Source organism: Equus quagga, chromosome 11 (assembly GCF_021613505.1).
Source record: "Equus quagga isolate Etosha38 chromosome 11, UCLA_HA_Equagga_1.0, whole genome shotgun sequence".
In the NCBI taxonomy this organism is placed as follows: domain Eukaryota; kingdom Metazoa; phylum Chordata; class Mammalia; order Perissodactyla; family Equidae; genus Equus; species Equus quagga.
Window position 1 is genome coordinate 112627806 of NC_060277.1, and position 27667 is coordinate 112655472.

General features: G+C 49.3%; 1 protein-coding gene across 3 annotated transcripts in view; it reads right to left on the reverse strand.

The window, feature by feature from the left end:
* The window catches only part of USP36 (ubiquitin specific peptidase 36), a 40039-nt gene that overhangs the window by 12007 nt on the left and 365 nt on the right, over window positions 1-27667 (reverse strand). Inside the window, exons 2-13 of one of the 3 annotated variants that reach the window (XM_046675293.1) lie at window positions 25279-25440; window positions 23395-23656; window positions 22621-22842; window positions 14707-14817; window positions 13824-13926; window positions 8445-8512; window positions 7882-7952; window positions 7107-7189; window positions 5956-6067; window positions 3954-4094; window positions 3212-3312; window positions 2234-2372 (exon numbers count right to left, since the gene is read on the reverse strand). In XM_046675293.1, the coding sequence (XP_046531249.1) occupies window positions 2234-2372; window positions 3212-3312; window positions 3954-4094; window positions 5956-6067; window positions 7107-7189; window positions 7882-7952; window positions 8445-8512; window positions 13824-13926; window positions 14707-14817; window positions 22621-22842; window positions 23395-23647 (1404 nt within the window). In that variant the 5' untranslated portion in view covers window positions 23648-23656; window positions 25279-25440. Of the gene's footprint in view, window positions 1-2233; window positions 2373-3211; window positions 3313-3953; window positions 4095-5955; window positions 6068-7106; window positions 7190-7881; window positions 7953-8444; window positions 8513-13823; window positions 13927-14706; window positions 14818-22416; window positions 22601-22620; window positions 22843-23394; window positions 23657-25278; window positions 25441-27667 lie in introns of those variants that run through there. The other 2 variants (XM_046675294.1, XM_046675295.1) reach the window with 2 other exon arrangements.

Below are 27667 nucleotides of genomic sequence, written 5' to 3' on the forward strand. Positions count from 1 at the left end.
AACTGGCTCCGTCTCGCAGAGTCAGTGCTGAAATAGTATTTGTTGAATGAACAATCAAAAGACTGAATCTTTTTCTCTACTTAGACCTCATGGTAATTCCTTAGAAATGGAATTAATGAGGCTATGAATATTTTCATGAATTCTGATGCATACAGCCAAACTGCATTTATGCTCTTACCAGAAACACGTACTTCTTTTGCAAAATATTTGCTCACTTGACACTATTTTTGGCTCTCATCACTTTAACATTCATATCCTTTGCACATGCAACAGACTGATTTTAAGTCATCTGAATGAGTCTTTTTACGTTACAAATAACTTTTTGTTGAAAATATTTTAGAAGTTTATTTGTAATATTTTATGTCAAAAACTCAAGATTTAGTTTAGCCAATTTATAGTTTGTTTTTCTATATTTTATCTCTCAATTCTAAGCTTACAAAGTCTTCCCTCTTCCAGAGGCTTATTATAAAGAATTCACTTCTATTTTCGAGTTTTTTCTCTTTTGTTCCTACATTTTAAAATATGTTTTCTTTTTTTCTTTTTTGAGGAAGATTAGCCCTGAGCTAACATCTGCTGCCAATCCTCCTCTTTTTGCTGAGGAAGACTGGCCCTGAGCTAACATCCGTGCCCGTCTTCCTCTACTTTGTATGTGGGATGCCTGCCACAGCATGGCTTACCAAGCGGTGCCATGTCTGCACCCGGGATCCGAACTGGCGAACCCCAGGCTGCTGTAGTGGAACGTGTGCACTTAACTGCTGTGCCACAGGGCTGGCCCCTAAAATATGTATTCTTTACTGACAATTCTTTCTAAGAGGAATACATCTTCCCATTGCACTGCAAAACCTTCTCATTTGTGGAAGGTTAAGTATATGCAGCTTATGCAACGTTAAAGTAAAATGACTTTCGTGCGATTGCAGTGCATCTGTAAAGTTATTTTTTAAATTAAAACATGCACGATAAGTGAGGTGGCCTTGTGGGTGGACGACCAGGGGTCCTCTCTGCACCCAGGCTCACCCCAGGCACCAGCTGCCACAGCATTCCTCGGAGCAGCACCTGAGGCCCAACTCTCCTGGTCTGGGACACAGCGGCAATCGCCTTGCCATTAGGTCTCGACTTTTCATTGCCAGGTCCATTACGCCGTCTCTAATTCGGCTTCTATTTTCTCAAATGTTGGGAGGGAAACACAGATGTGCTGAACTGACTGAAGGCCCCGCAGCCTGTGTTTGCATTTGATCTTCAGACTGAAGGAAAAGCGTCACAGGCACAGTCAACAGAAAGGGCAGAGTTTGTTTTGTTTTGTTTTGTATTTTTGAGGAAGAGTAGCCCTGAGCTAACATCTACTGCCAATCCTCCTCTTTTTGCTGAGGAAGACTGGCCCTGAGCTAACATCTGTGCCCATCTTCCTCTACTTTTTATATGTGGGACGCCTACCACAGCACGGCTTGTCAAGTGGTGCCATGTCCGCACCCAGGATCCAAACCGGTGAACCCTGGGCCACCAAAGTGGAACGTGCAAACTTGACCGCTGTGGCACCGGGCCGGCCCCAGAGTTATTTTTGAATTATAAACTGTGTTATAATAAGGAAATTGCTCATTTCTTTGCCAGTAAAACTGAGTTCTTAACTTTTTCTGGCAGAAAATTTCAAATACACAAAAAATAATTTCAAGAGTATTTCCTAATCTTACCACATTAGTTTTATTGTTCTCTATTATATTTCTTTTTCTAATCATTTGAGTAAATTTTAGACATGATGCCCTTTTATCCCTAAATACATCTGTGTGTATTTCCTAAGAGTAAGGACATTCTCTTAACATAACCACAGTACACTTATCAAAATCAGGAAATTAAAACTAGTCCAAACTACTCACATTTTCACTATTAAAATGTGAGGATAAAAAATATTTTTTCCCAAATGCTGAAGGTCAAGAATTCGCTCGGCGAGCCTGTCCCTGTGCTTCTGCACGGCAGGTGGGCTGAGACAGGCACACGCCGTGAGTTACGGTCTGGATTGGCTGAGTCACGTTTGCTCATCACTGTCCCCTCTTGTTCCTCACCCAATGTCAGCTGATGACCAACTTAAGAGAGAACATGGAATAAAACGGGACAACCTGTGCAGACTCTCCTTCCATTGGGCCGAGTTCCCCAGCACGAAGAGCTCTGGGGGCTCCTCGAACCCCGAGAGGCACAGGCATGAAGATCTGCCGTGCAAATACTGATCCTCTCAAACAAGTACCTTTCCAGTCAGCGGGGAGGAAACGGTCCCGTTGCCGACGTTCTTCCTGACGTGGTCTGGAACTACACCAGGGCGACTGGGAAGGGAGGAGACTGTCCTGGAGATGGAGCCCTCAGGACTCTTCTTAAAGCCTGGAATTCTGTCCAACGGAGAAAACAAGTTGTTGGAGTCTCTTACTAAAGCTACAAAGGCCTTACAGAAACTGAGTGCGAGCGTGAGTCACAATAAATTAAAGTCAAGTTAAATTCCGTTAAAAAGAAAAAAGTTAGCAAACAGCCAGAGCGACCCTTGTCGGCCCTAACACGCTGCACTGAACTCTCACTGTGCCTTTCAAGCAACGTGAAGCCGGCACGTGGCCTTGCACACCCACTCAACAGAAGCAGAGAGCACGTCACAGCCAGAGTTCCTCCAAGATCAGATTCTCAACTTATCAGCAAGCTAAAGGGACCTACAAACACTCCATCCAAATTTGGGAAAATACATATAAAGCAGCAGAGACACCCCCGGCCTCCACGTCCTCCAGCCTCCAGGCCGGTGACAACCAGCCCCAAGGAGTGGAAGCTTCCACAGGTGCTCTGCTGCAGCGCCTGTCAGCCTGCCTCCCTGTCCCCAGGACAACTTTGCCCGCAGAGGAAAGGTGTTGCCTGGCCGACACCCAGACACAAGACATCTGACTGGGGCGATAATATAAAATAACAGGTACCTTTCCCATTTACATTCCCAGTCACCTCGATGTGGGCAGATGAATGCTGCTCTGACCTCCCCGGGGCTCTGGCTTTGACGCAACAGCCAGGCAGATGTGATCTAAAGGGTCCTTCCCAGTGGACGCCCCGCCACACAGCACTGGTGGGACGAGAGCTGCTGAACAGTTTCCCCTCCACAGAGTCCCAGTTACTTTCACACGGGTAAAGGTGAGGGGGACCCATGAGTGCAGGAGGACAGGGAATGGGTTCACTGGGGGAGGGCGGAGTCAGTTACCGCAGGTAGAAGAGCACGTAGGCCTGCTGGTTCAGAACCACCTTGATGTTGCTGGAATGGACCAAGGAATCGTTCATCTGGTACCACTGTCCATTGCTTGCCTGAAGCAGCATGGGCCGTGGTGGAAAACAAAACAAAACAATCAACAAGCATTCCACGATCCTCACTTTTGAAAAAGGGGATAAAAATATCTGCTGTTTATTACCATGTATATCCAACTGCTAATTAACTAGCAATGGTTTCATATGAAAATGTCTAAAATTTGTCTAACTCTGAATGTGACCCCAAAGTGTGCTCTGAGTCCCCTTTCCTTCCTGGTGATGCAACAGACGCAAGCTTTCCCTTGCCAAGGCTATTTCAGCAGGTCTGATCTGCAGAGCACCTCCCACCAGCATCCGGCCTTCCCCAGACTTCTCCAGGGCTCTAAGCAGAGGGCTCTGGGGGCAGCCCCCGCCAGGGTCTCACCCCAAGTCCCGGACTAGAGATCCTAGTGGGATGGGTTTTAAAGACATCTTTGCACTCCTCACACTGAAGTGACAATAAGACCTGAGCACATGTGCCAACACTGCCGCTGTTTCCGTAGCACAAATGTGCTGCAGAGGCCACGTGTGGACTTGTACAGACAAAATGTGCTGCAGAGGCCACGTGTGGACTTGTACAGACAGGTGCCACGAACATGCCCCAGGCGGTGGCACATGCATTGCCACCTTATGCAAGAAACCCGTGCACAGCAACCACTGACCTTCACGTAGCAGTAATAGTGCCCAGCGTGGCAGCTGTAGCCCGAGTGGACCAGGACGGCATACAGCCCGTACACGACAGGCTCACCACTACTCTGGGACATGTATGGGCGGATGTTCAGGAATTCCGGATAGCCTACATCCTGTTGGAAAAGCCAAGCAAAAGGCAATTACAATTCCTCATCGAGAGTAAGGGTCAATTCGCCCTCTCCACAGACGACTACGCAAATGCTCAGTCAGATGGTCTTTAACACTTCGGGGCATCTTGGCCTGCAGCAACACCTGGCAGGAACCTTCTCGAGTCAACGATGAGGAGCCAAGAAGAGGTTCCAACCAGCCCGAGAAACTCTACTGTGTTGTCCCATCCAGCGATTTACGGTCAGCTGCCATCTTGGCCGCGCACCAGAATCAGGGCTCTCGCTGCTTGGGCCCCAAGTGTGAAGTGAGAAGAACAACTCGCTCTCTTCCCGGCCACTGCACAGAACACGGCAGGGGGACAGGGAGACAGCGCCGGTGCCAGGCCTCCAGGAGAGAGATGCTGACTCCCTGCCCACTGCTACACTGAGCTAAACTTTTAACGGGCTGGGTCAGAACAAAGGCCATGCCAAAATTATTTATTTCAAAAGTTATCTTTCAATAGTAGGAGGCATACCTGCATTTCTGCCTATACACACGCCATTTCTTCTTTAATGCTGTATAACTTACAGCGCAAAATGCATAGCTCTTAGGTGCACATTCTACGAGTTCCGACAAGCGTATAGTGATTGTAACCCATATTCCTATCGAGGTAGGGACATCAACACAGAAAATCCCCTTGTATCCCTCGAAGAGCCCCATCTCCAATATCCACTGTTCTGATTTCTGTCGAGATTGATTGGTTTTGCTTGTTCTTGAACTTCATACGACTAGAATCATACACTATGTAGTTTTTCGTGTCTGGCTACTTTAGATCAATATCATGTCCGTGATATTTACCTACATATCTTTTCCCTTCTATGGATAAACTCAAAATCTCAAAAGCACAATAGGCTCATGAGCCCCAATACAAACTTGCTGGATATGGGCCCCCCCCCAATCAAACAGACCAATGTTTCTCAAACAGCATTTCAATGGAAAACTAGTTCCAGGAGACGTTAATAGGTGAGACATGGGCTGCTCAGGGCAAAACCAAACTATCTCATTCACCATTTTATTTCCCACTGATTTGCCAGTGCCTTGCAAGGCACCGTTCAATGTAAATACATAATAAGTATTAGAAAAAGGGAGGAATGAATGATTCCCCAGACAATTAAGTTTAGAAAATGCTTCATAATAAATTCTCCCTCTTGGAGATTCAAAATGCAACATAGCTTAATAAAGGCTCTGAGAAGGCCTGCAACTAAAAAGAACTATTTAACTTCAGATAGGCATTTCCCAAACTCAGTTGGGCATGGAACACTTTCTTTCAAAGCACAATATCAACATTCTGCACACCACCACTTTGGGAAACGAGGAGATGAGCAAGCCCACTATCACTGCCGGTAAAGACACTGACACTCAGACACCTGCCTGGCCCCAAACACACAATTAGGCTCTAACAACTGAGGACAGAACTCCAGACTTTTATGAAACAGGACATCTTCCATTAAAATGCCATTGTGCAAAAAGATTTTCACTCTGTATTCCACAAAAAGCCACAGCATACAACTGCACCTGTTTCAGACACAAAACAGGATATGATGGATGAGAGCTACAAGGCCTAGTGTTCACTATGCTTGTTCTTAAGGAAACCTTGACCTTCCCTATCAGGGAGACCTCCCACAGAGGCAGAGGGTGGGATAAAAAAATCCCTAAGACAGTGGTTCCTGAACTTGATTGTGCAAAACAATCATTTAGGGAGTTTGCAAAAAGCCTGCAGCATCCTGGGCCCGTGTTGCAGAGAGCTGAATTCGCGGGCTCCGGGAGAGCCTGGCGTCTCATGCTGAAGGAGCGGCTGACCGAGCAGGCCGGGCGCCACGGGCTCACCTTGGTGATCTTCCCCCCGCTGAAGTTGGCGAAGCGCTTGAGGGAAAGCGTCAGCACGCTGGACGTCCTGTGGATGGTGAAGCGCTTGCTGGCTGGAACCTTCTTCTTGCATCTACGAGGAAGGAGGGAGGGCTCAGCTTGGGCCCTGGGGTTCCGTCCTCACACAGGGCGACAACCCTAACAACTGTTCTACAACAACGAGGTCTTCCTAAATGGGAGGCGGGCCTTCCGCAGCCCTAAAAATCAAACCAGCGCGACTTTAGTACAGGACAGCCAACACGGGGAAATGGGGCCTAGAGAGAAGCCGGAGGTTCTAAAGCGCAAGTGGAGCCCTTTGCCAAGTGGGAGACTAGATAAGATCCACGAAAAGTCACTTTGGGAAAACACAGGAAAGACCCAATCAGAGCAGATGCAGCCAGTCATAACCGGGCAGGCGAGAAATCAGGGCAAGCAAAGCCGGAGACAAGGACGTGAAGGGGAGACGACAGGCAAGGTGGACAGGCAGCTCCAGAGAGCAGGGAGACGGACTCGCAGAGGGGGAAACGCAGCGCTGTGGCACAGAATGATAAACCTCATCAGCACAAGAAAGAAAACCATTCTTCAGTGACTACAGCTTCAAAGTGACCTAACATAAAGTAAGACACCCAGATAGTGCGCCTGGGCGACCCTTCTAACAACGAGGTCTGATTTCATCTGCTGAAACGGAGGAACGCCCAAGACAATTAAAGTAAAAGACAGAAGCCGTGGAACACGGCTCATCTACGAGGCAGGACAGCCAAGTGGTCAGAGCACGGCCTGTGGAGCAGATGGGTGTCCAGGCAGGCCTCTCACCTCTCCGTGCCTCCACTTCCTCATCCTGTGAGATGGCGGGGGGCAGATAACAGCGCCCACTTCACAGGCAACACACGTGAGACACTCAGGACAGCAACGGGCACAGTGTGTGTTATGTGGACGTCAGCTATCACTTCGTTGGTCTTGTTGGGAGGTTTTGGTTTCAAGATATATATATATGCCACTCAAGAAATGTGACTGGGGCCCCCTCTGCAGGAGGGAGGGGCGGGAACAGCAGCAGGGCCAGGTTAGCTGACTGCTGACTTCGTTCACCTCTTTCTGGACGGCCTGACCTCTCTGCCACGAGCAAAAGGACTTACTTAGCACACATATAGGCGTTCTCTCCACTCAGGACATCTGGCTTCACAAACAGCTCCAGAGCGCGCACGATATTTGCAGCTTGCTGAGGAGGACAAAAACGGGAGACAGAATCAGCAGCAGCAGAAAAACGCTGACCTGAGAAATGCCAAGGATAAGGTCTATTTAGGCTGAGGCAGCAAATCACAAAATTTTACTTGCATAAAAACTGGCCAGCTAGCTGCCACCTTCCAGGACTCAGGAGGAGCCGCGGAAGGAACGGGGAGCCAGGCTGTAACCCCTGCTCTGCGGTAAGGACTCGCAGCCACGGAGCCTTACCAAGGGAGCCAGCCACGTGCATCAAAGCTGCAGCTGCGTCTGCTCTAAACCTCAGGCCGAAAGGACCTCGCTGAGGCGGCAGCGACAGAGAGCGGTAACGAATGAAAGCTGCCCTCCCAAGGGCACGGGCGGCTCTGCTCCCAGAAGGCCGAGCACTTGCAAGAGCTGCCCCCGGCTGCCACAGGCCTCCCCTTTCAAGCCCTGCGTCTACGGGGTCGTCACTCTACCTGCCTCAGGACACAAACTGCATTCTACCTTTTTTTAAAACAAAGGGAACATGCATGGGAAAAAGGTTAGAAAGAAATATGCAAAAACATTTGTTTCTACTTTAAGGCAGCAGGATTCTAAGCATTCTTCTCCTGATCTAACTGGATAACATGCCCATGTTGGTCTTTGTTGTTTGGGGTTCTCTGCCCTCTGCTCTCCCTGTCCTATTGCAAACGCAACCCTGGTCTGTACCCGGATCTCCAGCGCCACGTCCAAGTAGGGGTCGTAGGTGTCCGAGACGCTCTTGCACACTGAGCACTTCACTGCAACAGAAGGAAGAGGTGCTGGGAGGGAGCCAGGCCCCAGCGCACCGGCCCGGGTTTCCAAGCCCTGGAACCAGGAGGCCCCTCTCGGCTCACCAGCCCCTTGAGAGCCCGAGAGCTCACTGACAGCAGAGCCCACAGGAGATGGATGTCAAACCAACGCCGCCCAGCAATGGCCGCCTTCCCTGCTGACCGACAGCCTGGCAGGCACTTGCTCCCAGCTGAAGGGCAGCAGCCACATGTGAGGAACTAAGGGGGTCAGCGGAAAGATGACACTGCCCTCATCCACATGTTCTTGACGCTTTGCTCCAAACTTCCTCCCGGGACAGTGTGCCTGGGCAAGGGTGCTTTGGAGACCAGGCTTGAGGCCGCCAGGGCTTGCCCAGGGCTGCTCGCTAGGAAAGAGCCCCAGCCTGGGCACAAATTGTCAGCATCTCCCAGTTAATGCTCTGATCCTTGACAAGAAAGGGTAGAGAAAACATCTCCACTTACCACGCGATCTGAGATAGCCTCCAAAAATTTGATGGACCAGAGTAGTAGCCTGCGTCTGACGATCCAACCTGGAAAGAAGGTCACAGCCTTCAAGAGAATGACGGTAGGACAGGGCAGAGCAGTACCGGCACCCCAGCCCCCGCCCTTCCATCAGCAGCTCAGCTGGGTGCTGGGAAGTTCCACAGCACAACCGCATGCTGACACACTCAACTGGCATCTCGGCGGGACCCCCAGCAGGGCCGGGCGGTCTCTCCACATTGCGCTGATGTGCACGGGCCTCCTCCCCTCCAACAGCTGCCTCAGGCCCTCCTGACTCCTTCCCACTCCTCTCAGCAGGTGACCCCACCCCTCACTTCACAGAGAATAAGAGGCCCGAGAAATGCACCTGTCTGCCTCCCAGTCTCAGTGACAGAAGTGCCCCGTCCTCCTGGAGCCACCCCCCACCTCTCCAGCTCACCCGCCTCAGTCCTGCACGGTCCCCACTCCTTCCCGACCAGCTGTCACATGTATGAGCCTCTCATTTGGTGGAAAGGCGGGGGGGGGGGGGCAAGGGGCAAGCAGGGACAAACCCCCACCTCTGCATCTGCTCAGCGGGACAGCAACTGTCACGGGTGTGGGCTTCAGGGGCAGGCAGGTCTGCACTCAAATCCCCACCCCGTCTACCAACTGGGACCTGGGGCCAGCCCGGGTCTCGGCTGCTAACACTCGCCTGCCCACAGGGCGGCCAAGCCAAGCTGCGGAAAGCACTCAGCACAGCGCCCGCACACCGCAGCTGTTCACGAAACGAAGATTCTGGAAACAACACCCTGTACCGAGCCTCTGCTCCTGGTTTCCACGTGCAACCCACTGAATGTGGCTCTCACTCCTCTGAAACCGTCCTCCTCAGAGTCACTGACGACCTCCGGGACACAAACCCAGTGGACATTTAGTCTTTTTACTGGAGCACTACAGCTCTGGACGGCGTGTCCACTCCCTCCTGGAACAAGCCTCCCTCTGCGCCCAGGTGCGCTCTCCTGCTCCTCCTCGCACACTCCAGATGCGGCAGACTCATCCGCCAGGCGCGAAGTGGTGCTGCTGCTTCCTGGTGCCCTTCTCGCCACGTGAGGCCACCTGGACGATGCCGTCCATGCACGGCCTGCCCGCCCCTGCAGACACCTGACGGCACCCTGTCTCAGCAGCTCACCCAGTCTATGCTACCATTTATGGCAGCACTGCCCAGATCTGGACCTCATCGAGGAGAATAACGCCCAAGTATTTGGGAGACCAACATGGGGTCACTGAAGTTTTATTCTGCAAAGTTAAGAAATGAAAAATCAACTGCCATCATCTACTATCACCACCATTCATCAAAAGAACCCACTCTCAGCACAGCCCAAAGCAGAGAAAGCTCAAACTTCAAATCACCCAAAGTAGGAAACAGAGCCAGATCCCAGCAAGCTACTGTAAACGCTCCCACCCGAGCCCCGGGGGAGGGCAGGGGCGTCCAGAAAACGCCGAGGGAGGTAGAGACAGGGGAACAGAGGCAGCCCAGGGTCATCTGGAATCCCCAAGAGACGCGGAAGCCAGACCCGGTACTGAACACGGCTGGGGAGGCGGTCCCCAAAGGCAGCGACGCTCGGGCAAAGGCAAAGGCAGGCAGGCTCCTTCGGAGACAGGGTGGTGGCAGCCAGAGAAGGGGATACTTAGGGTCCTGGAAAAAACACAGAAGGCTGTCCTACCCCCTCCTCCACGGGGAAAGCCGTCCATCAAAGCAAGTGAGCGTGACCGTGCCGACCGAGGGGGCGCCCGGATTCAGAATGCGCACAGCCCAACTCTCTGAGACCAAGCAAAGCAGCCGAAACCCATGCAAAGGTGTTTCACGTAGAAAACGGTAAACAAGAATCAAAACACCCTGTCTGGTGGCAATGAGCCCCCAGAAAACAAGCACAGAGAAGAAGAAAAGAGCAACACAAAACTGCGACCTGAATCAAAGATCCTCAAACTAGCGTCTGGGGACATAAGAAACTACCCTGAATCAGAAATTTTAAAACTAAAAGTAAAAAACACCAAAAAAAGAGAAAGTTAATTGAAAAAGAGATGGAAGAAAAACACAGAATAACCTCAGAAACGAAGACTGAATCACAAGGTGCCCAAGGGAGAAGGGGTCAAATAAAAACGTGGGGACTTGGGGCTGGCCAGGTGGCGCAGCAGTTGGGTGCGCACGTTCCGCTTCGGTGGCCTGGGGTTCACCAGGGTTCTCCGGTTGGGATCCCAGGTGCGGACATGGTACCACTTGGCAAGCCATGCTGTGGCAGGCATCCCGCGTATAAAGTAGAGGAAGATGGGCATGGGTGTTAGCTCAGGGCCAGGCTTCCTCAGCAAAAAGAGGAGGATTGGCAGCAGATGTTAGCTCAGGGCTGATCTTCCTCAAAAACAAACAAACAAACAAAAAACGTGCGGACAGTGTGGGAAAGCACCAGAGGGGACACTAAGGCAGAGAGAGAGCTGTCTGAGAGAAGGGAGTCAAAATGGAGGCAGCCAATAACCGGAGACCCCAAAAAAGGAGAACATAACAATCCAACAACGTATAAAACCAGGACACAAGAAACACTTCCAGAAATTCATAAAAAGGGCCTTCCACACAAACAAAACTAACACCTGTACACGTTTCCGCAGAGACAGTCACTTTCCAATCAGTGAGAAATGCCACCAAAGAAAGATCACTCTCCCTGGCAATTGATAAATGAATCGTATAAATTTCAGAAAGGACACGACACACTGACTTACAAGGTCTGCCTAGTTGGCTGTTGCATATTTTCAAAGCACGATATTTAGAACAGAGCTGATCCAAAAGTGAGGGTGTTCAGACACCACCTGCCTACTGCTGACAGCCGACCCCTACGCTAGTAAGAACGTTTTTCTGCCCACACGTTCTGAGATTCCATCTATGCTGCAGATGCAACCTCTAACTGTCGCTGGTCAGGTATCTGGTGTCTGGGAACACTGGCCACAGCCATCAGCTCCAAGCCCCTCCTGGTCACCATCAGACTTCAAAGAGTAAAACAAGATCCTGAGGTCCTCTAAGCAGAAAGACCAAATAACTTAAAGGCCAAGACAGTGGTACTGGCCTGGGGCTTCCGGAGTCCGGCACCCTCCAGCTCAGGGCTGCCTGGAAAGCCCAGCAGAGGCACGTGAGGGAGAAGGGAGTAACAGGCCAGTGGAAACCTGCAGAAAGCAGGGGCTGCACTGCTGAGTGAGGGCATAGAATTCAAGCCAAAAAACCTCAAATGTGACAAAAAAGGGCACTTCATAATGCTAAAAACTACAAACCTCAATGAAGAGATGACAGCTATGAATATCTAATCACATTCATAAACCAAAGCTACAGGAGACGCAAGGAGACAGACATTCGCTGGTAGTCGCAGACTAACACAGCACTCTCGGTACAGAGACAAAGGAGAGGAAAAGCAAGCGGAGACACGGAAGACAGACAACATCATCAACAGATACACCCACAGACAGACACCTGCCTGACCCTACCCCGAGAGCATGAGAACACGCCATCTCAGGTGCACAGGGGACATCCACAAATACCCATCACGTATCAGGTCACAAAGAAAACAGCAGCAAGGTCCACGAAGCAGAAATAGGATAAACACTCCGCTCACAAGTTAAAGCAAAAATCATTAACAAGGGCAAAAACACAAAGGCCCTTCCACCTGCAAATTCAATGCAGTAATTAGCTTCGTGGAAAGCTCACCACTCACGCCATTCTTACTTTTTCTCATTTCGCCACAGACCAGTAGAGGTCTTCTCACGGACGAGTGTGTGCAAGTGTCCGACTCTCCCCAGCACCGGTGCCCGCCAGGCCCGGCCCACCTGGTGCCCTCCGCCTTCCAGCAATGCTGGTCGGCTCCTGTGGCCTGCACCGTGGACGGCTCTCCACCACCGACCCTGCTGCCCAGACCACAAACCTGGACGCATCCCCAAACCTAAACATACCCATTCCACGTGCCACCCCATCTCTCCCGAATTCTCCCGCCTCTGGGAATCTGGCTAATCAGCCTGGCATGGGGTCAGGGTCAGTTACTGTCCTAACAGCTCCCAGGTGATCCCACCCCGTCACCAGGGCTGGGAACCACTGCTGCAGGAAGGTCAGAGCCTCACCACCCACCTCTGCAGGCCTCGCCCAGGCCCAGCCACGCTCTTTGCCTCGTTTCCCCTATCTGAGCCTCGAGGTCGCTCCTCTAAGGAGGCTTCCTGCAGGCGAGGAGCACAGTGGAATTCTCCTGGGAGTGGCTACCACAGTGTCCCTTCACCACAGCACTTACTACGTGACATCATAGACACTGATTGGTCATCCGTCTTCCCCGATCACACTCTCAGCTCCTCAAACTCAAGGACCACGCCTTTAACCTGGAGTACCCAGCACCAACACGGGGCCTGGCACGCAGGCGGCGGCAGCCAAGATTTCCATTCGTTAGTTACTGGGAGGACAGCACGTGGGAAGGGCAGCTCCAGGATGTGCCTGGCCAGGAGGGAGGTGTACGTCCCTTCAGGGAGAGGGAGGAACATGTGACCACGCCAGAGATCCCAGCAGGGCTCGGGAAACGTGCCCCAAGAACCAGGGGAACTCTTCTCAGGGTTCATCTAAGAACCTCATCCACTGACACAGGGGTTCCCATTATCCGGGCTGCAACTCAACCGCCCTTCCTGGAGGGCATTCCGCATCTACTGCCTAAGCTGTAACTGGGAAGCATTTCCAGTCGAGAATTCAGTTCTCCTCCAAGCCGAGGCAACAGCCATGAAACAGGGAGTATTTCCCACCTAATTTTTTTTCATCTGAACCGACAAACCCACGAATGATACAAAAATATTCCTGACAGAAACTGATTACTGTCAGAAATACTCAGCATAACGTCATCAATCTGGCACGTGCACTTTGTGCTTTCAAATTTGAAATTAAGAAGCAGTAACTGAGGAGAGTAAAATCTCAAAAATTATAAACTTCCGAGCCCTCACATTTCCTGTAGGCTTTCAAGTTCTTTCATCAGGACATTATAATTGCTACCACCCCATCCTCTGTATCAAAATAACAAGGTGATTTTAAAAAGAAGGGAAAAGTCCATGTTGACTGTGGGAGGACCGCACAGAGACTTTAAAGTGCTTTCCCTCATCAAGTTGCTGGGACGGGGCTCCACCGCCACCGCCTGGTCCTGCCACACGGCCCTGCGCCCGGAGAAAGGCCCTGGAGAGGCCCGTCCCGGGGAGCAGGCGCAATCCCTTATTTGAGCGTCAGCAGGTCAAGGACCAAGATGCACACATCTACAGAGGAAAGCCAGGGAGAAGAGAGAGGGCTGGCCGCCTCCACTGCAAACGGGGCTGAAGGGAAGCACGTACTTGGCACAGCCGCTCAGGCAGGCCTTCTGCATGGCGTCGATGGTGTACCGGAGAAACTCGTGTGCGTCCTCTTGGTTCCCAAAGCGGAAATGCCGGGCGATCTCTACAGAGGGAAAAAAGAAGCATCAGAGTGGGGGGAAGAGCTCATGCCTTCCCTTCCAATGACCCACCGCTGCTCGCTCATCACAATTCCTGGCGGGCCCAGGGAAAACAGGGTCCCCCGCAAAGTGGCAAGTGAGGACAAGTGCTCTGCCCAAGCCTTCCACACCCACTACGCCTCCTCACGGCCGTGATCTTCTCAATGAGACCTAAGGCTCAAACCCTCCTCATTCAACAGAAGAGCACAAATGCCTCAGAACACCAAGCACTAACAACGCGAAATCCACCAATCCATAGTTTTCCAGGAGCCAATACAAACACAAACAGATAGTAAGGTTATCGCACTACAGTTCACACAGGTTTCAAAAACAACTGACCCTTCTCTCCTGCCAAGTCAAAGGGAAATCTGTGGTCACTGGTTTCTGAGGTTCAGAAAAGGCCTTGCCACACCCTCCTCACCCACTCTCCACCTCCCGGCTCTTTCACGCTCACCTGCCTACTTAAAACACACAACCCCCAGCCTGGCCATAACCCACCCCTTCTTCAAACCGGAGGTCACCAGCATCCCCACCATGAGGCCTTCCCCACTGACCCCGGCCCACAGGGGTCTCCAAACCACTATTCCTTTAGTCTGCACCACCACATGTGCCCAATTATTATTACATGAAGTCTTAGGACTCCTGAGACTTCATTCCTGACTCTTCCTCTCCCTCCCACCAACTCCCCAGAGCCCACCGCAGAGCTGGGGTAGCAGGCATTCGATACGGAACCAATCAACTCTTACTTTTCAGATCTCGGATGAAGGAGACGGGCTTGATAGCATTGCCACTGTTGGCAAAGGCCTGGACGATGTGATTCTGCATGACACACAGCATGCAGAAGCTTCCTTGGTGACCTACAGACAGGGATGAGGCAGTGATTTTAAGGCAAGAGCTTCCAAGAGAATTTATGACACTCCCACTCCAACGTAAGAAAGAGAAACACAGCAGATAAGGGCAAACTGGTGTGTGAAAGAATGGCCGAGCCGCGGCGATCCAGACCCTGAACCTGGCTCAGTGACCACAGAGGGAATGTCTCCCTGCTGGGGGGGCATTCGGGCACGACCCACCCAAAGCTCAGTCCTAATGCCCACTCGTGACCCTGGGCTAATGCTGTTGACCCTGCAAGATCCTTTTCATGTTTTTAGAACTATTCACTTATAAAAAGAATAAGTCTGATTCTCAGAATTAAATTTAGAAGTGTTTTCTCTAATTTCTAAGTTGCATCACATGGTCAAGAGAACATTTGGGGCTTCCTGACACCCCCTTGGTTTGCCCCTCAAGCGTGGGAACCTCTGCTCCACTGCTTCTAGGAAACCCCTCACTGCTATCCATCAGCGCTCAGCAAACTTCTGAGAAGACCCACGTGGTGAGCACCGCCAGCTCTGGGGGCCGTCCAGGCCTACATACTGTAGGACTACATAGCTTGGCCACTGGAGAGCACAGCTGGCCGCACCAGGTGGCCAGATAATGCATAATCAGATGGGCAGGATGTGCCCAACGGAACTTTATTACAAAAACTGGGAGCGGGCCAGACTGAGCCAAGGGCTGCAGTCTGCCGACCCCCGCTATGCGTGCAACGATCTGTTCCTTCCTGAGCATTAGGTTAGACAGTGGTACGTTTTTACCTTTATTTAAAGTTGAGACATTTTAAATACAAAGAGAAGTACAAAGACTATACCACTACCCAGCTCCACCCTATTCTAGGTGTGTGTTTGTTTTAGGTTTTTTTTAAAAAAGATTTTATTTTTCCTTTTTCCAAAGCCCCCCGGTACATAGTTGTGTATTTTTAGTTGTGGGTCCTTTCAGCTGTGGCATGCGGGTCACTGCCCCAGCAGGGCCTGATGAGCAGTGCCACGTCAGCACCCAGGATTCAAACCGGCGACACCCTGGGCCACAGAAGTGGAGCACGCGAACTTAATCACTCAGGGACAGGGCCGGCCCCCTCTAGGTGTTTTTTAAGTAAAACATTGGTGTAATAGCTGAAGTCCCCTCTCAACCCGACTCTCCACACTCCCTCCTCAGAGGTAACCACCATCCTGAATTAGGTCAGCACTGTTCCCATTAATGTACTTACCGTATTAACACGCACGTGTCCACAAGCAACAAATGGCACTGTGGCTGCATGTTTAAGCTTACTTTATATAAACTGTAAAGTGTAGTACATATCATTCAACCACCTGCCTTGTCATCCACGCTGGGAACCGTGGCTCTAGCTGCTTCTCTCTCATCCGAGAAGATTCCACCGAGGGACCAGACCACGGTTCATTTACACATCCCCGCCAACACTCATTAACCCTTCCACTTTTCTGCTGTCACAACCAGTGCTGCGATGAATGACTCTCTACCCGTCTCCCTGTGTGCACGTGAGTCTCTCTAAGGCACGCACCAAAAGGTGAACCTCTGCACCAAGGGCAAGCACATCTTCGATTCTGCACCATATTGCTGTCTCGTAAACAGTACGCTACCTTTTCAAACACGCCTAGCTCATAACACAAAATTCAGCACAAACCAACTATTCTCCCCTGCAATACCTCCCATTACCCAGTTACTTAGACCTGTCTCAAAATCAATAACGGAACAGCATGCAGCCTTGTTTATCACACAGATAAAATACTAGTGTTTACAAACAGAAAGTAACACGTGCTGGCAAGATATGCAGAACTGGAACCCTGTGCACTGTCGGTGGGAATGTGAAATGGTACAGCCGCTGTGCAAAACAGTACGGAGGCTCCTCAAAAAGTTAAACAGAACTGAAAAGTCTCAAAGAGGTAATTATACACCCACATTCACAGCATTATTCACAAGAGCTAAAACACAGAAGCAACCCAAGTGTCTAACAACGGATGAATGGATAAAAAAACATGGTATATACACAGAATATTATTCAGCCTTAAAAAGAAAAAGAATTCTACACCTGCTACAACAAGGATGAAGCCTGAGGACATTCCACGAAATGAAGGAAGCCAGTCACAAAAAGACAAATACTGTATGATTCCACTTACGTGAGGCAGCTGGAGTTGTCGGAGTCACAGAGACAGAAAGCAGAAGGGTGGGTGCCAGGGGCTGAGGAGCTGGTGTTAAATGGGGACAGAGCTGCAGTCTGGGAGACGAAAGAGTTCTGGAGGTGGCTGGCGGGGCTGGTTGCACAACAATGTGAATGTGCTAATGCCACTGAACTGTACACTCAGAAATGGTAAATTTTATGTTGTACGTACTTACCATAATAGAAAAAAGCTTTATTTTTAAAGACTGCTAGTATTTCCATAAAAAATTCTTCTTGGAGGGATATTACAAGACCATTCATGTGACTGCCTTTACTCAAAGTGGAGGCTTTTATTTTCCATTTTAGAGTTTTCTTGACTCTTCTAACCATGTTTATTTATTACTTTTATTTTTAAAATGACAATAATGGTGGAGGGGCTCAAATTTAGGTAAAAATTCAAATGTTATTTAAGATAACTTAAACACAAGCCTTAACAAAAGTTAAACAAAAAGAGGTCCCACTTTCAAAATCTAACTGGGGTTAAGATTTACTATAAAAGTGATGTGGAAATGAAGCCTCTAATCGTTATGTGAAACCTGCAGACTGCCAGCCTGATAAATGATCACTCTTAAACAGGGCAAGTAACCATTTCAGCCAGAAACACTAGAAACAGGGGTCCCAAATCCCTGGCAACATACAAGGTTAACTTAAGTGGCAGGTGGACAAGCACTAAGATTCTTCAGCTGATTCAGAAAAACAGAACGTGAAAGTCAAGTCCACGCCTTTTGGGAAATTGCTACTTAAACTTGGGAGAAGAACGTTCCATTTTGGACAGGATTTAATCCTCCTGGATACTTTACATGAAGGGTTTATTTTCTAGCTAGATCCTGGTGCAGAAGGGGTGCAGGCAGTGGCAGGAACTGGTGCTCTGTGCCGCACCTACGGCAGACCCCTGTCATGATCAAGTGACACTTCTCAGGATCCTGGAGAATCTTCAACAGCGAACTCAAGGAGGAGGAGAGGACAGCCGGCCCGCTTAGCGTCACTCAGGGATCCAGTGGTGTCCAGGGGAAAAAACAGTGAAACTTCTCCTACTACGTTTTACTCTAAAAAAGCTAAGAAATTAAGGTTTAACAACATTTCACTGAGTGACAGCAGCACTCTCTCTAGGTCGGCTGCACTGCTCACAGGAGGAGGGCGTTCCACCACAAAGAGGGGCTGATCCTGGACGCCCCCCTCACGCACGTGCTCCCGACACACTGCAGTTTACACACGCCAGGTTACAAGGAGTTACAGAAGCCACCTACTTCTAACTAAATTAACTCTAACAAAGTTGACAAATAGCTCAAAGATTCCTGCAGAGAAACAAAGAACCAAAGTCAGGTCTACAAAGGAGCACACTGAACAAGAAAAAGGCAGAGCTCCCTACAGGTTGGGGAGAGCAGGATCTTATGAGACGAAAACAAGACAAGGTCAAATCTTACCAAAGGTCTACTGAACACAACCTCAACATTACCAAGGTCATTACCAGAAACAGAGATGCATAATCAACTTCATCTTAAAAGTGTGCACTGGGGGCCGGTCTGGTGATGCAGCAGTTAAGTGCGCACATTCTGCTTCGGAGGCCCGGGGTTAGCCAGTTTGGATCCCAGGTGCGGACATGGCACCACTTGGCAAGCCATGCTGTGGTAGGCGTCCCACATATAAAGTAGAGGAAGATGGGCATGGATGTTAGCTCAGGGCCACTCTTCCTCAGCAAAAAGAGGAGGATTGACAGCAGTTAGCTCAGGGCTAATCTTCCTCAGGAAAAAAAAAAAAAAGAAGTGTGCACTGGGCCTTGATTATACTAACTTTTGCTGCTAGGAAGCCATTACAACGACAAGACATTTAAAAATACTAGTTTCCATAGCATGGCCATCTTCCATTCACTCTTTTACTATAATATAACTAACATCCCTGAGGCCAGCACTGATGGTCTAGTGTTAAGATTCGATGCTCTCACTGCTGCGGCCCAGGTTCATTTCCCAGTCAGGGAGCCACACCACTCGTCTGCCAGTTGTCACACTGTGGTGGCTGTGTGTTGCTGTGATGCTGAAAGCTCTGCCACTGGTGTCTCAAACACCAGCAGGGTCCCCCATGGCGGACAGGTTTCAGCGGAGCCTCCAGACTAGGAAGAAGGACCTGGTCACCCACTCAAAAACACTGGCCAGGAAAACCCTATGATTGAGGCCCAGCCCCGTGGCCGAGTGGCCAAGTTTGTGCGCTCCACTTCGGCAGCCCAGGGTTTCACTGGTTCGGATTCTGGGTGCGGACGTGGCACCGCTCACCAAGCCATGCTGGGGCAGCGTCCTGCATGCCACAACTAGAAGGACCCACAACTAAAAATATACAACTGTGTACCAGGGGGCTTTGGGGAGAAAAAGGAAAAATAAAATCTTTAAAAGAAAAAAAACCCTATGACTAGCAGTGGAGTACTGCCTGATAGAGCCCTGGCAGGAGAGAGGCTAGAGCAGAAAGACCGGGTGGGCCCCACTGTGCTGCCCACGGGGTCGCTAGCAGTCGGAATCCACTGACTGCACCAAGGATAAAATATGCCTGAACACATCACACAACCCCAAATTTTATCACAACATTGCTCCTCCCATACTCCCACCCCCCCGCCTCTGCTTCTATCCTGATTTCCTCATTTTTAACTGTTTACCAATTTTTCAAAATCATTCTTTTGTTTTTTTCCAAGTTTTAACAGATATACATACACGTAAGTACTAAACTGTCTTGTTTTTGCTTTTCAACTTTATAAACAGGAATTCATGCTGGACACAGTCTTCCGGGACCTTTCCTCACTCGACATTGTTACTCCGCTTCACCCACAGAGCTGCAACACATTCTCTGCACCTCTATTTCATATCGCACCACGCGACTACACCACGACTCATGTAGCAATTCTGTTGATGGGCACTTGGGTTGCTTACAATTTTTTGCTGTGGTCATTTTTATACAGGTTTCCTGGTATCCATGTATCAGAGTTTTTCTGCAGGAGTAGAATTGCTGGGTAATAGATTACTTGGAAGCAAACGCCAGACTGTTTTCCAAAGGAGTTATGCCAATTCAGACCAGGAGTACACGAAGAACCTCACCGATCTTCATCCTGACATGCAGTGCCGTCAGACTTCCGCACCGTCGATAAGAGGTGTGAACAGTAGCTTGCTGTGGTTTTGATGGCAAGTGCCTGACTTCTAGATTACTAGAAAGGCTGAACTTCTCTTCTTGTACTTCTTGACCTGAGGTTCCTCTTCTGTAAGATGCCTGTCCGTCATGTTTCTCTCTATAGGTTACTGTCTTCTCTTTGCTGATTTGCCCATCTTTACATATTCTGGGCACCAATCCTTTGTTGTTTGTGTGTCCCAGGTTTCATCCCCCAGTTTGTGGTTCCACGTTTGTCTTTTAATTTTCTTTAGGTGTTTTCTCATGAACAAAAGTTCTTAATTTTAATGCAGCTGAATTTATCTGGTTTTTTCTTTTATGGTTAGCGCTTTCTGAGTCTTAAGAAATCTCCCATTCCGAGGTCAGAGAGAGGTCTGCCCACATTTGTGGTAACAGTATTGGTTTGACTTTTGATACTAAGTTTTTAATCCATTTGTGTGTGTGTGTGTATGCTGCGAAACAGGAGTCCTACTGCATCTTTTCCATAGGTAAACCCAAGTTTTTAAAGTTCCATTTATTTAAAATGGGAGACACACGTATATGTGAAAAAGCGGCATGCAACACGACATTTCTGAAGTTCTGCAGGTCTGTGTCTGGGCGCTCTGCTCTGCTGCACCAGTCATCTCTCCCTGACCCAAACCACGACATCTCAATTTCTCTAACTTTACGAGAAGACTTCACAGTTGGCAGAGCATCTCTCTTCTCACATCCTTCCTCAGAAGTGTCCTGGCTATTTTTGATCCTTTGCTTTGCTTCTCCACATAAATTTTACAATCAGCTGGAACTAAACTAATATCTATATCAATGTGGGGAGAACCAACATTTTTCCAATACTGAAGCTCCCCTCTGTGAAGGCAACGTCCCCACGTACATAGGTTGCCATGTAACGTCCTTCCGTAAACGTTTTCCACGCACATCTTGGTAAATCTAGATCTAGATACGTTACCACTCTTGCTATTACACATTTTTTTACAATATCAATTTTTAAATAACTCCTTGCTTGGTGTAGAGAAATTTAACTAACTTTTGTATATTAATGTTATATCTAGTCATGTCGCCTAATTTCTAATTTTTCTATAGATTCTTTTGCTTTTCTACGCAAGAATATCATTTTCAAATAATAGTGTTAGTCCCTCTTTTTTCTCCTATGTCACAGCTCTGGTTGGGACCAACACATCCTAAAAACAGAAGTGGTGATAGCGGCCATCCTCGTTTCACTCCTTATTTTAAAAGGTAGGCTTCCAATATTTTCCTTTTCACAGTGCTTTTTTGTAGTTTTTGGTAGACGCCCTTTGCCAAGATAAGGAAACTCCTTTCTACTGCTACTTTGCTAAGAATTTACCAAAAATTTTTTTTCCATCTATTTTCAGGTGACCTTTCTCTTTTAATCTGTTAATATGGTAATAGCAATTAAGGTAGCAAAATCAGCAGTCGCTTATACAGCACTTAGTGTGTGCCAAGGCCCATGGTAAGCAATTATACAATTCACTTAACCTTCACACCACCACCAGGAGGGAGACGATTATTATTACCTTGCAGATGAGGAAGAGGAAGCTTTTAAGAGGTGAGGCACCATTCTCAAGGACTCAAGGCTATTCTGTAGCAAAGCCAAGCTGCAAAGGCAGCAGGCCGGCCCAAAGAGCAGTGCTCTAGGGACCTGCGCTGTGCTCCCTCCACGATTACACCTAGGGGTCTTCCGGCATGAGAACACCCTTGCATCGCTAGGATGAACACAAGCTGCTCACAGTGTTTAAAAGACAACTGAATTGGCTAGTATTTTGTTTACAAAGTTACACCTATGTTCATGAATAAGATGAGATTGAAATTTTACTTTCTCATATTGTGCTTGTTTAATTTCATTATCTGAGTTATAAAAACCTCAGAGAACGAGCTGGGAAGTTTTCTTCCTATTCTCTGGAAGAGAGTTAGAATGACCTCTTTCTTAAGTTTCACAAAACTCACCCGTAAATCATCTCAGCCTGGTGTTTTCTTCATAGAAAGCTCTTTAACCACTGAGCTGATTTCTTTAATAGCTTAAAGTCTACTAGGACTTTCTAATTTCTTCAGTTTGGTTAACTTATACTGTATTTCATCTTTATTTTACCCACTTTAAATTTCTACTTTGGGGCATGTTTTATAATGTACATAAAACACTGGTATAATAACAGACATATAATTTAATATACATATTTTGGAGGTATCTTTTGAAAACGTTTTTTTCTGTTTCGGTAATTATTTCCAGAAAAGTTTGGACACAATACTCCACCTGAGTGACTTGTCTTCACAGCCTGCCCTGCAGCAGGTACAATTCAAATTTAGGTTTTAACAGTTATTACATGTCACAGACTTCACTCCCAGATTTGGCCCAGACCGAGAATGCCAGCCCCACGCGCACGTGGCTCCGTCTACCGAGGAGACCGGTCTGTCTCGGCGGCGCACAGCCCTCCCCGCGCCGCCGACTCGCACTCACAGCTCCGAGCGTGCTCCCTGGAGAGCAGGTAGTTGGCCAGGGGCGGCGTGTAGGTCAGACACTGCACGGTCGAGTTGAGGAAGCAGGTGTTGCCGAGGTTGTGGAGGCCCGCACCAACGCGGTACACTCGCTCCCACTTCAGAGACAGCCGCTCCATGGGGAAGAGCACTTTCTGCGGGGCGGGGACACCATCACCGCAGCCCTCAGACCCGTGCTCGCCGCCTGCGGAAGGGACAGGGGGAGAGAGAAGGACACCTTAAGTCTCTGCACTCTTGGACCACAAAAAGAAACGGCTGCACGTAAATTAGAGTGGGCAGTTACTCAGAACACGGCATCAAAGGTCACTGGTGTTCCCATTTGCTGGAAATTCCTAGAAGCCCAGGAGAAAACCCAGTCATCCCACAGACCTCCCAGACAGCTTAGGTCTAGAATTCCAAGAGCCTCTATGGATGAGAGGACAAGACTTGGAGAATGAACAGCTGGAGGAACCAGGCACTCTGAGGCCCACCCCATTTCTCTTTCTTGTTTCCAATCCTGCATCTGATCCTATTAAACATCCACAGGTTCCAAGAAACCTCTAAGGACACAGAGCTCTTTCCGACCAACCCTGTATCATTACTTCTATATCTAAGCTCCATTAATATACAACCCCACATAAAATTCACCACTCTGACTACATTCTATTCTTGTTCCTACTAATCAGTCAACGTTTCGTCCATCTGCTGGGTCAAGACACAGTGAGGCCCTGTCTGCCAGCAAACCCCGTGTCTGTACCCAGTCTCCTGGCCTGTGGTTCATCTCCACTCCTGTGGCGACTGGCTCCCTCTGTTTTGGGGTTCAGCAACACATATTTGCTCTTTAGTGACTCCAGCTGATAGGAGAAACTCTTGCTGGCTGGCTCGAACTCGATCTTCTGTAAAAGGACCTTCTTGGCAGAAGAAGCCAGAAGCTTCCCCAGCTCTCCATCGTCAGCCGAGTCCTTGCGGCCAGGTTTCAGGGCTTCCTTCAACTTATCAACTATTGGCATGGTGCATCACTGTGGGGACAAGAAGGAACATAGAGCAATGAGCAGCTAGGTCTCTCTTCCTCTTAAAACGCCCTCTTCGCTCATTACGGATGCTAGCCACACAGAAGCTTCTCTGGATCAGCTGCCAATCCTGCAAAGGAAGTGTAAACCATGGAGACACTGCGAATCATTCAGACAGAGCAGAGTCCACGCTTCTCTCTGAAAACAGAGGTGAGAGGCAGGAGCGGCCCGAGGAGGCCAGACACCCTCACCATGTGCATCTCTTCAACAAACACCCGTCAGGTAACCACAGACATGGAGCTTGGTGCAATTTCCTTCAAAAGGCGACCATGTGGTCCTAATACCTGCTCAAACACAGGAGACACTAAGTCTCCCAAGACACTCTGATCACACACAAATCTGGGCAGTAAAGGAGTGACCACAGTGAGTCTGGTAAGCATGCTTGTCTGTTCACACCCACACTCTTCAAAATGAAGGCCACAAGCCACGTGTGGCCACCAGACACGTGAAAAGACGCCAGTTCAAACTGAGATATGCTGTTAAGTGCAAAATATACACAGGATTGCGAAGACTTAGTATGAGCATGTAAAACAGCTCAATAACTTTCAGATCGGTTATATGCAGAAAGGATAGTATTTTACATATATTGAGCTAAATAAAATCTATTGTGAACATTAATTTCATCTGCTTTTTATTTTTTAATGTGGCTACTGTAAAATTTTAAATTATATTTGTGGCTTGCATTATTGGACAGTGCCTGTACAAAGTAATCTTTTTAAAAGTGAGGAGAAGTGAGGGAGAAAAGGAAGGACAGTGACAGGACTGGAACAGTGTATGCAAGACACCTAAACCTAAGCAAAGTGGGGAAGCGGCAGCTCAGGGCTCTGGAATGTGCCAGGCCTGGGTTCTTCCATCACCTACTAGCTAGAAACCCACGGACAATCACTGTGACTTCGCAGGTCTCCTACTCTTTGTAAAACAGGGACAAAAAAAGTACCAAAGGTGGTTCTGCCGTTAATGAGACGACTCGTACTCGGTGAGTGCTGAGTGCTAGCTACATAACCATCCCTAACAGAGGACTGACACAGGCGGTGCAGCCAGGCCAGGAGAAATTGGAACAAACAGGAACCCCATGACCGCTGATGGCTACAGTTGTAACCACCATTTTTCCTCCCCACTCACCAGCTCTCAACTCAACCATGCCAGCCAAAGCTCAACGACTACTCGAGTCTCAAGCAGAAAAATACGTTCTTTGAATTGCTCACTCTCATGAGAAAAATGATGACTCCCTCGGGTATCTAGCACCCAGCCTGGCACAGGAGAACCAACTAGTCAGGCGTACCTCCAAACTGTGCTCCACTGAAAGGACCTTCTCCAGCACCTCGTATTCAACCATTCAAATTTATCCTTATGGAGCATCCAATTCTGTATGTGGATCAAATTTCTTTTTCAATAAAAAACAGAAATGAAAGAAACTTATTTTTTAAAAAGCAAGCACTAGTCCTTTGAGGAAATAAAAGCACCTTTCCCAAGGAGAACTACCTAAGAGTCTCACCAACTGAACGACTACTGTGGGTCACCTATCGGTAACTTGGAGGAACGAAAAAACAGAGACATCCGTGCGGGCTCACCTGGACGGTCTGAACTGGGGCACGCCACTGCGGGAGCGTGGGGTCAGGAGCTCGGGCAGATGGGCAGGTGTGGTGCTGGGCCTTCCAATTCACATGCTCCTCGGCTCCGGCCTGTTCAATGACCAAAGCTGCAAGCGTGCCACCCGGGATGGGTATCAGAACCTGGGAGGAACAGAGCATCACGTGAAGCCGGCTCTCTTCCCACTGTCTCATCAGCCCCACTCTGCCGACAAGAGCAGGAAGGCCAACCATCTCCTGAGAACAGTCGGCACGAAGGCGGGAGTCCAGACAGCGCTGGACTCAGGAAGAGCAGGAGGAGAGCTGAGCTAACTAGCTACCAGTTACTGCAACGTGCAGGATACCAAACACGCCTGTTTGCTCTGTACCTTAACCTTCACGCCAGTGAACAAAAATCTCCCCACACTCGCCAGACAACTCAAGTCTAAATCTAAATCTCCAAAGAGTAACAGACAATCATCTCCAACTCTCAGATTTCATGAAGCAGTAAAAATTTTTTTTTTTTTAAAAAGCCCACAAAGGGGCAATAAGAGTGGCCAAATCTTCACTTTGCTAAGTGTGGATTTTTTTCTTTAACTACCATCCACAATCACTGATTACATAAAATTAAGGTACTTAAAAACTTTGTGCTGTGAAAACGTTCAAACACACACAGTGGGGAGAGAACGACACAGTGAGCCACCACGTCCCCTCACTCTGCATCAATAATTATGTGCAGGACCAATCCTCATTCCTCTCCTGTCCCCACATTACTTGACAGCAAATGTCAGATGTGTCGTGTCTGATAGCTCCAAATGGAAGCATACCAACGTGGAAAAAGAGGGCACGACGAACATCTCAGCACAAAGGACAATCTGTATAAGGAAGCCCTCCCCACAATGTCCCTGCTTTAGTCGAGACTCGTGTCTGCCCAGGGACAGGCGAGGACCCTGTCACGGATGGACATGAGTCCACAGTTGGGAACTGGGTAGCAGGAGGATAAAGAGAACCTGGGAGTTTTAACCTGACTCAATTCGAGGTCAGCAACTTAAGGAACACCTATCCCATAGCCCACTCCTCAATGTGGAATCAGAAAGATTTTGAACAAATAAGATTTTTCAAAATCTGACAGAAAGATCAACCTCTACGTCACCAATTCACTTGAAACATTAACCAATAACCTAAAAATGTTTTCCTTCTCAGGTATAGGGACCCAGAGAAAAACATCCTTGTAATCATCACCCAGCCTCTGATTTGCACACTTGATAACACACTCCAGAACTGGGGAAGGATGCTGTCTCCAGTGCACGGTTCTTATGGTCCAGGAACGGCTAACACTTATCCACGTATCTACCTCCAAGAGTATTCAGACATAGCTTCCTCCAAACAAACACCATTCAAGCATGTTCTCTCTCCCTCTGCCCTTTAAATTCACTTTTCCAGGATAAACTGCTCTCAGGACCCACAGGGTCAACCGCGTGCTGGCGGGGAAGGAGCCCCGGAAGGACAGGCTGGGGCCTCCCTGGGGCTCCTTTAGAGGGGGGCTTCCGAGCTGAGCTCTTCCGCAGGGCGTACAGAGCACCAGTCCCCAGCCAGGAAGGAGCGAAATGAGCGTCCCTCTTACTGGGGGCCTGGTTCTCAGCATCCTCTACAGAAAACGTACTGTGTGAGTGCCAGGATGGTTTCCTGTCTCATCTGTCCGTCTGAAAATGCTGTTCTAGCTCCTAGAACCCCAGGAGAGACCCAACACTATGCGACCAAAGCAATGGGTACCTAAACACCCCATCTTCTACTCCCCCCTTCACATCCACCATGACCATAATCGTGACCGTGACTATGAAGAAGGTTACCTCCTCAAGGGGTAGCCCTTCCCGCATCTCTTACTAGGAGGAAACAAGGTCTCCGCTCTGCTACCAAACAGAACACTCTCCCCCCAATTCTGACTTAAGCCCTTCCAAAGAGAGTCTGAATTCTGCATAAATGATGCTTCTGTGCATAACGATAGTGCCCAACATCGACACAACCCGCTGCCTCCTCCCCCGCCGGGGACTCTGGCTAGTGCAGCTCTCCCCTCCACCACCGGCCGGGGTTCTCGGCGAACAGCAGAGTGGACCGGAGCAACCGGATCGCACTCCTCCTGGGCCTCCCCGGGGACACTCCCAAGCCCTCGCGGACAGCGCAGCGCCGGGCCCTCTCCGGGGACACCCCGAGCCCCTCGCGGACGGCGCGACCCCGACCCTCCCTGGGGCCACTCCGAGTCCTCGCGGACGGCGCAGTTCCGAGCCCTCCCTCTGAACACCCAGATACTCCCAGGGACACCCCGAGCCCCTCGCGGACAGCGCAGTCCCGGGCCCTTCGGGGACACCTCGAGCCCCTCGCGGACAGCGCAGCC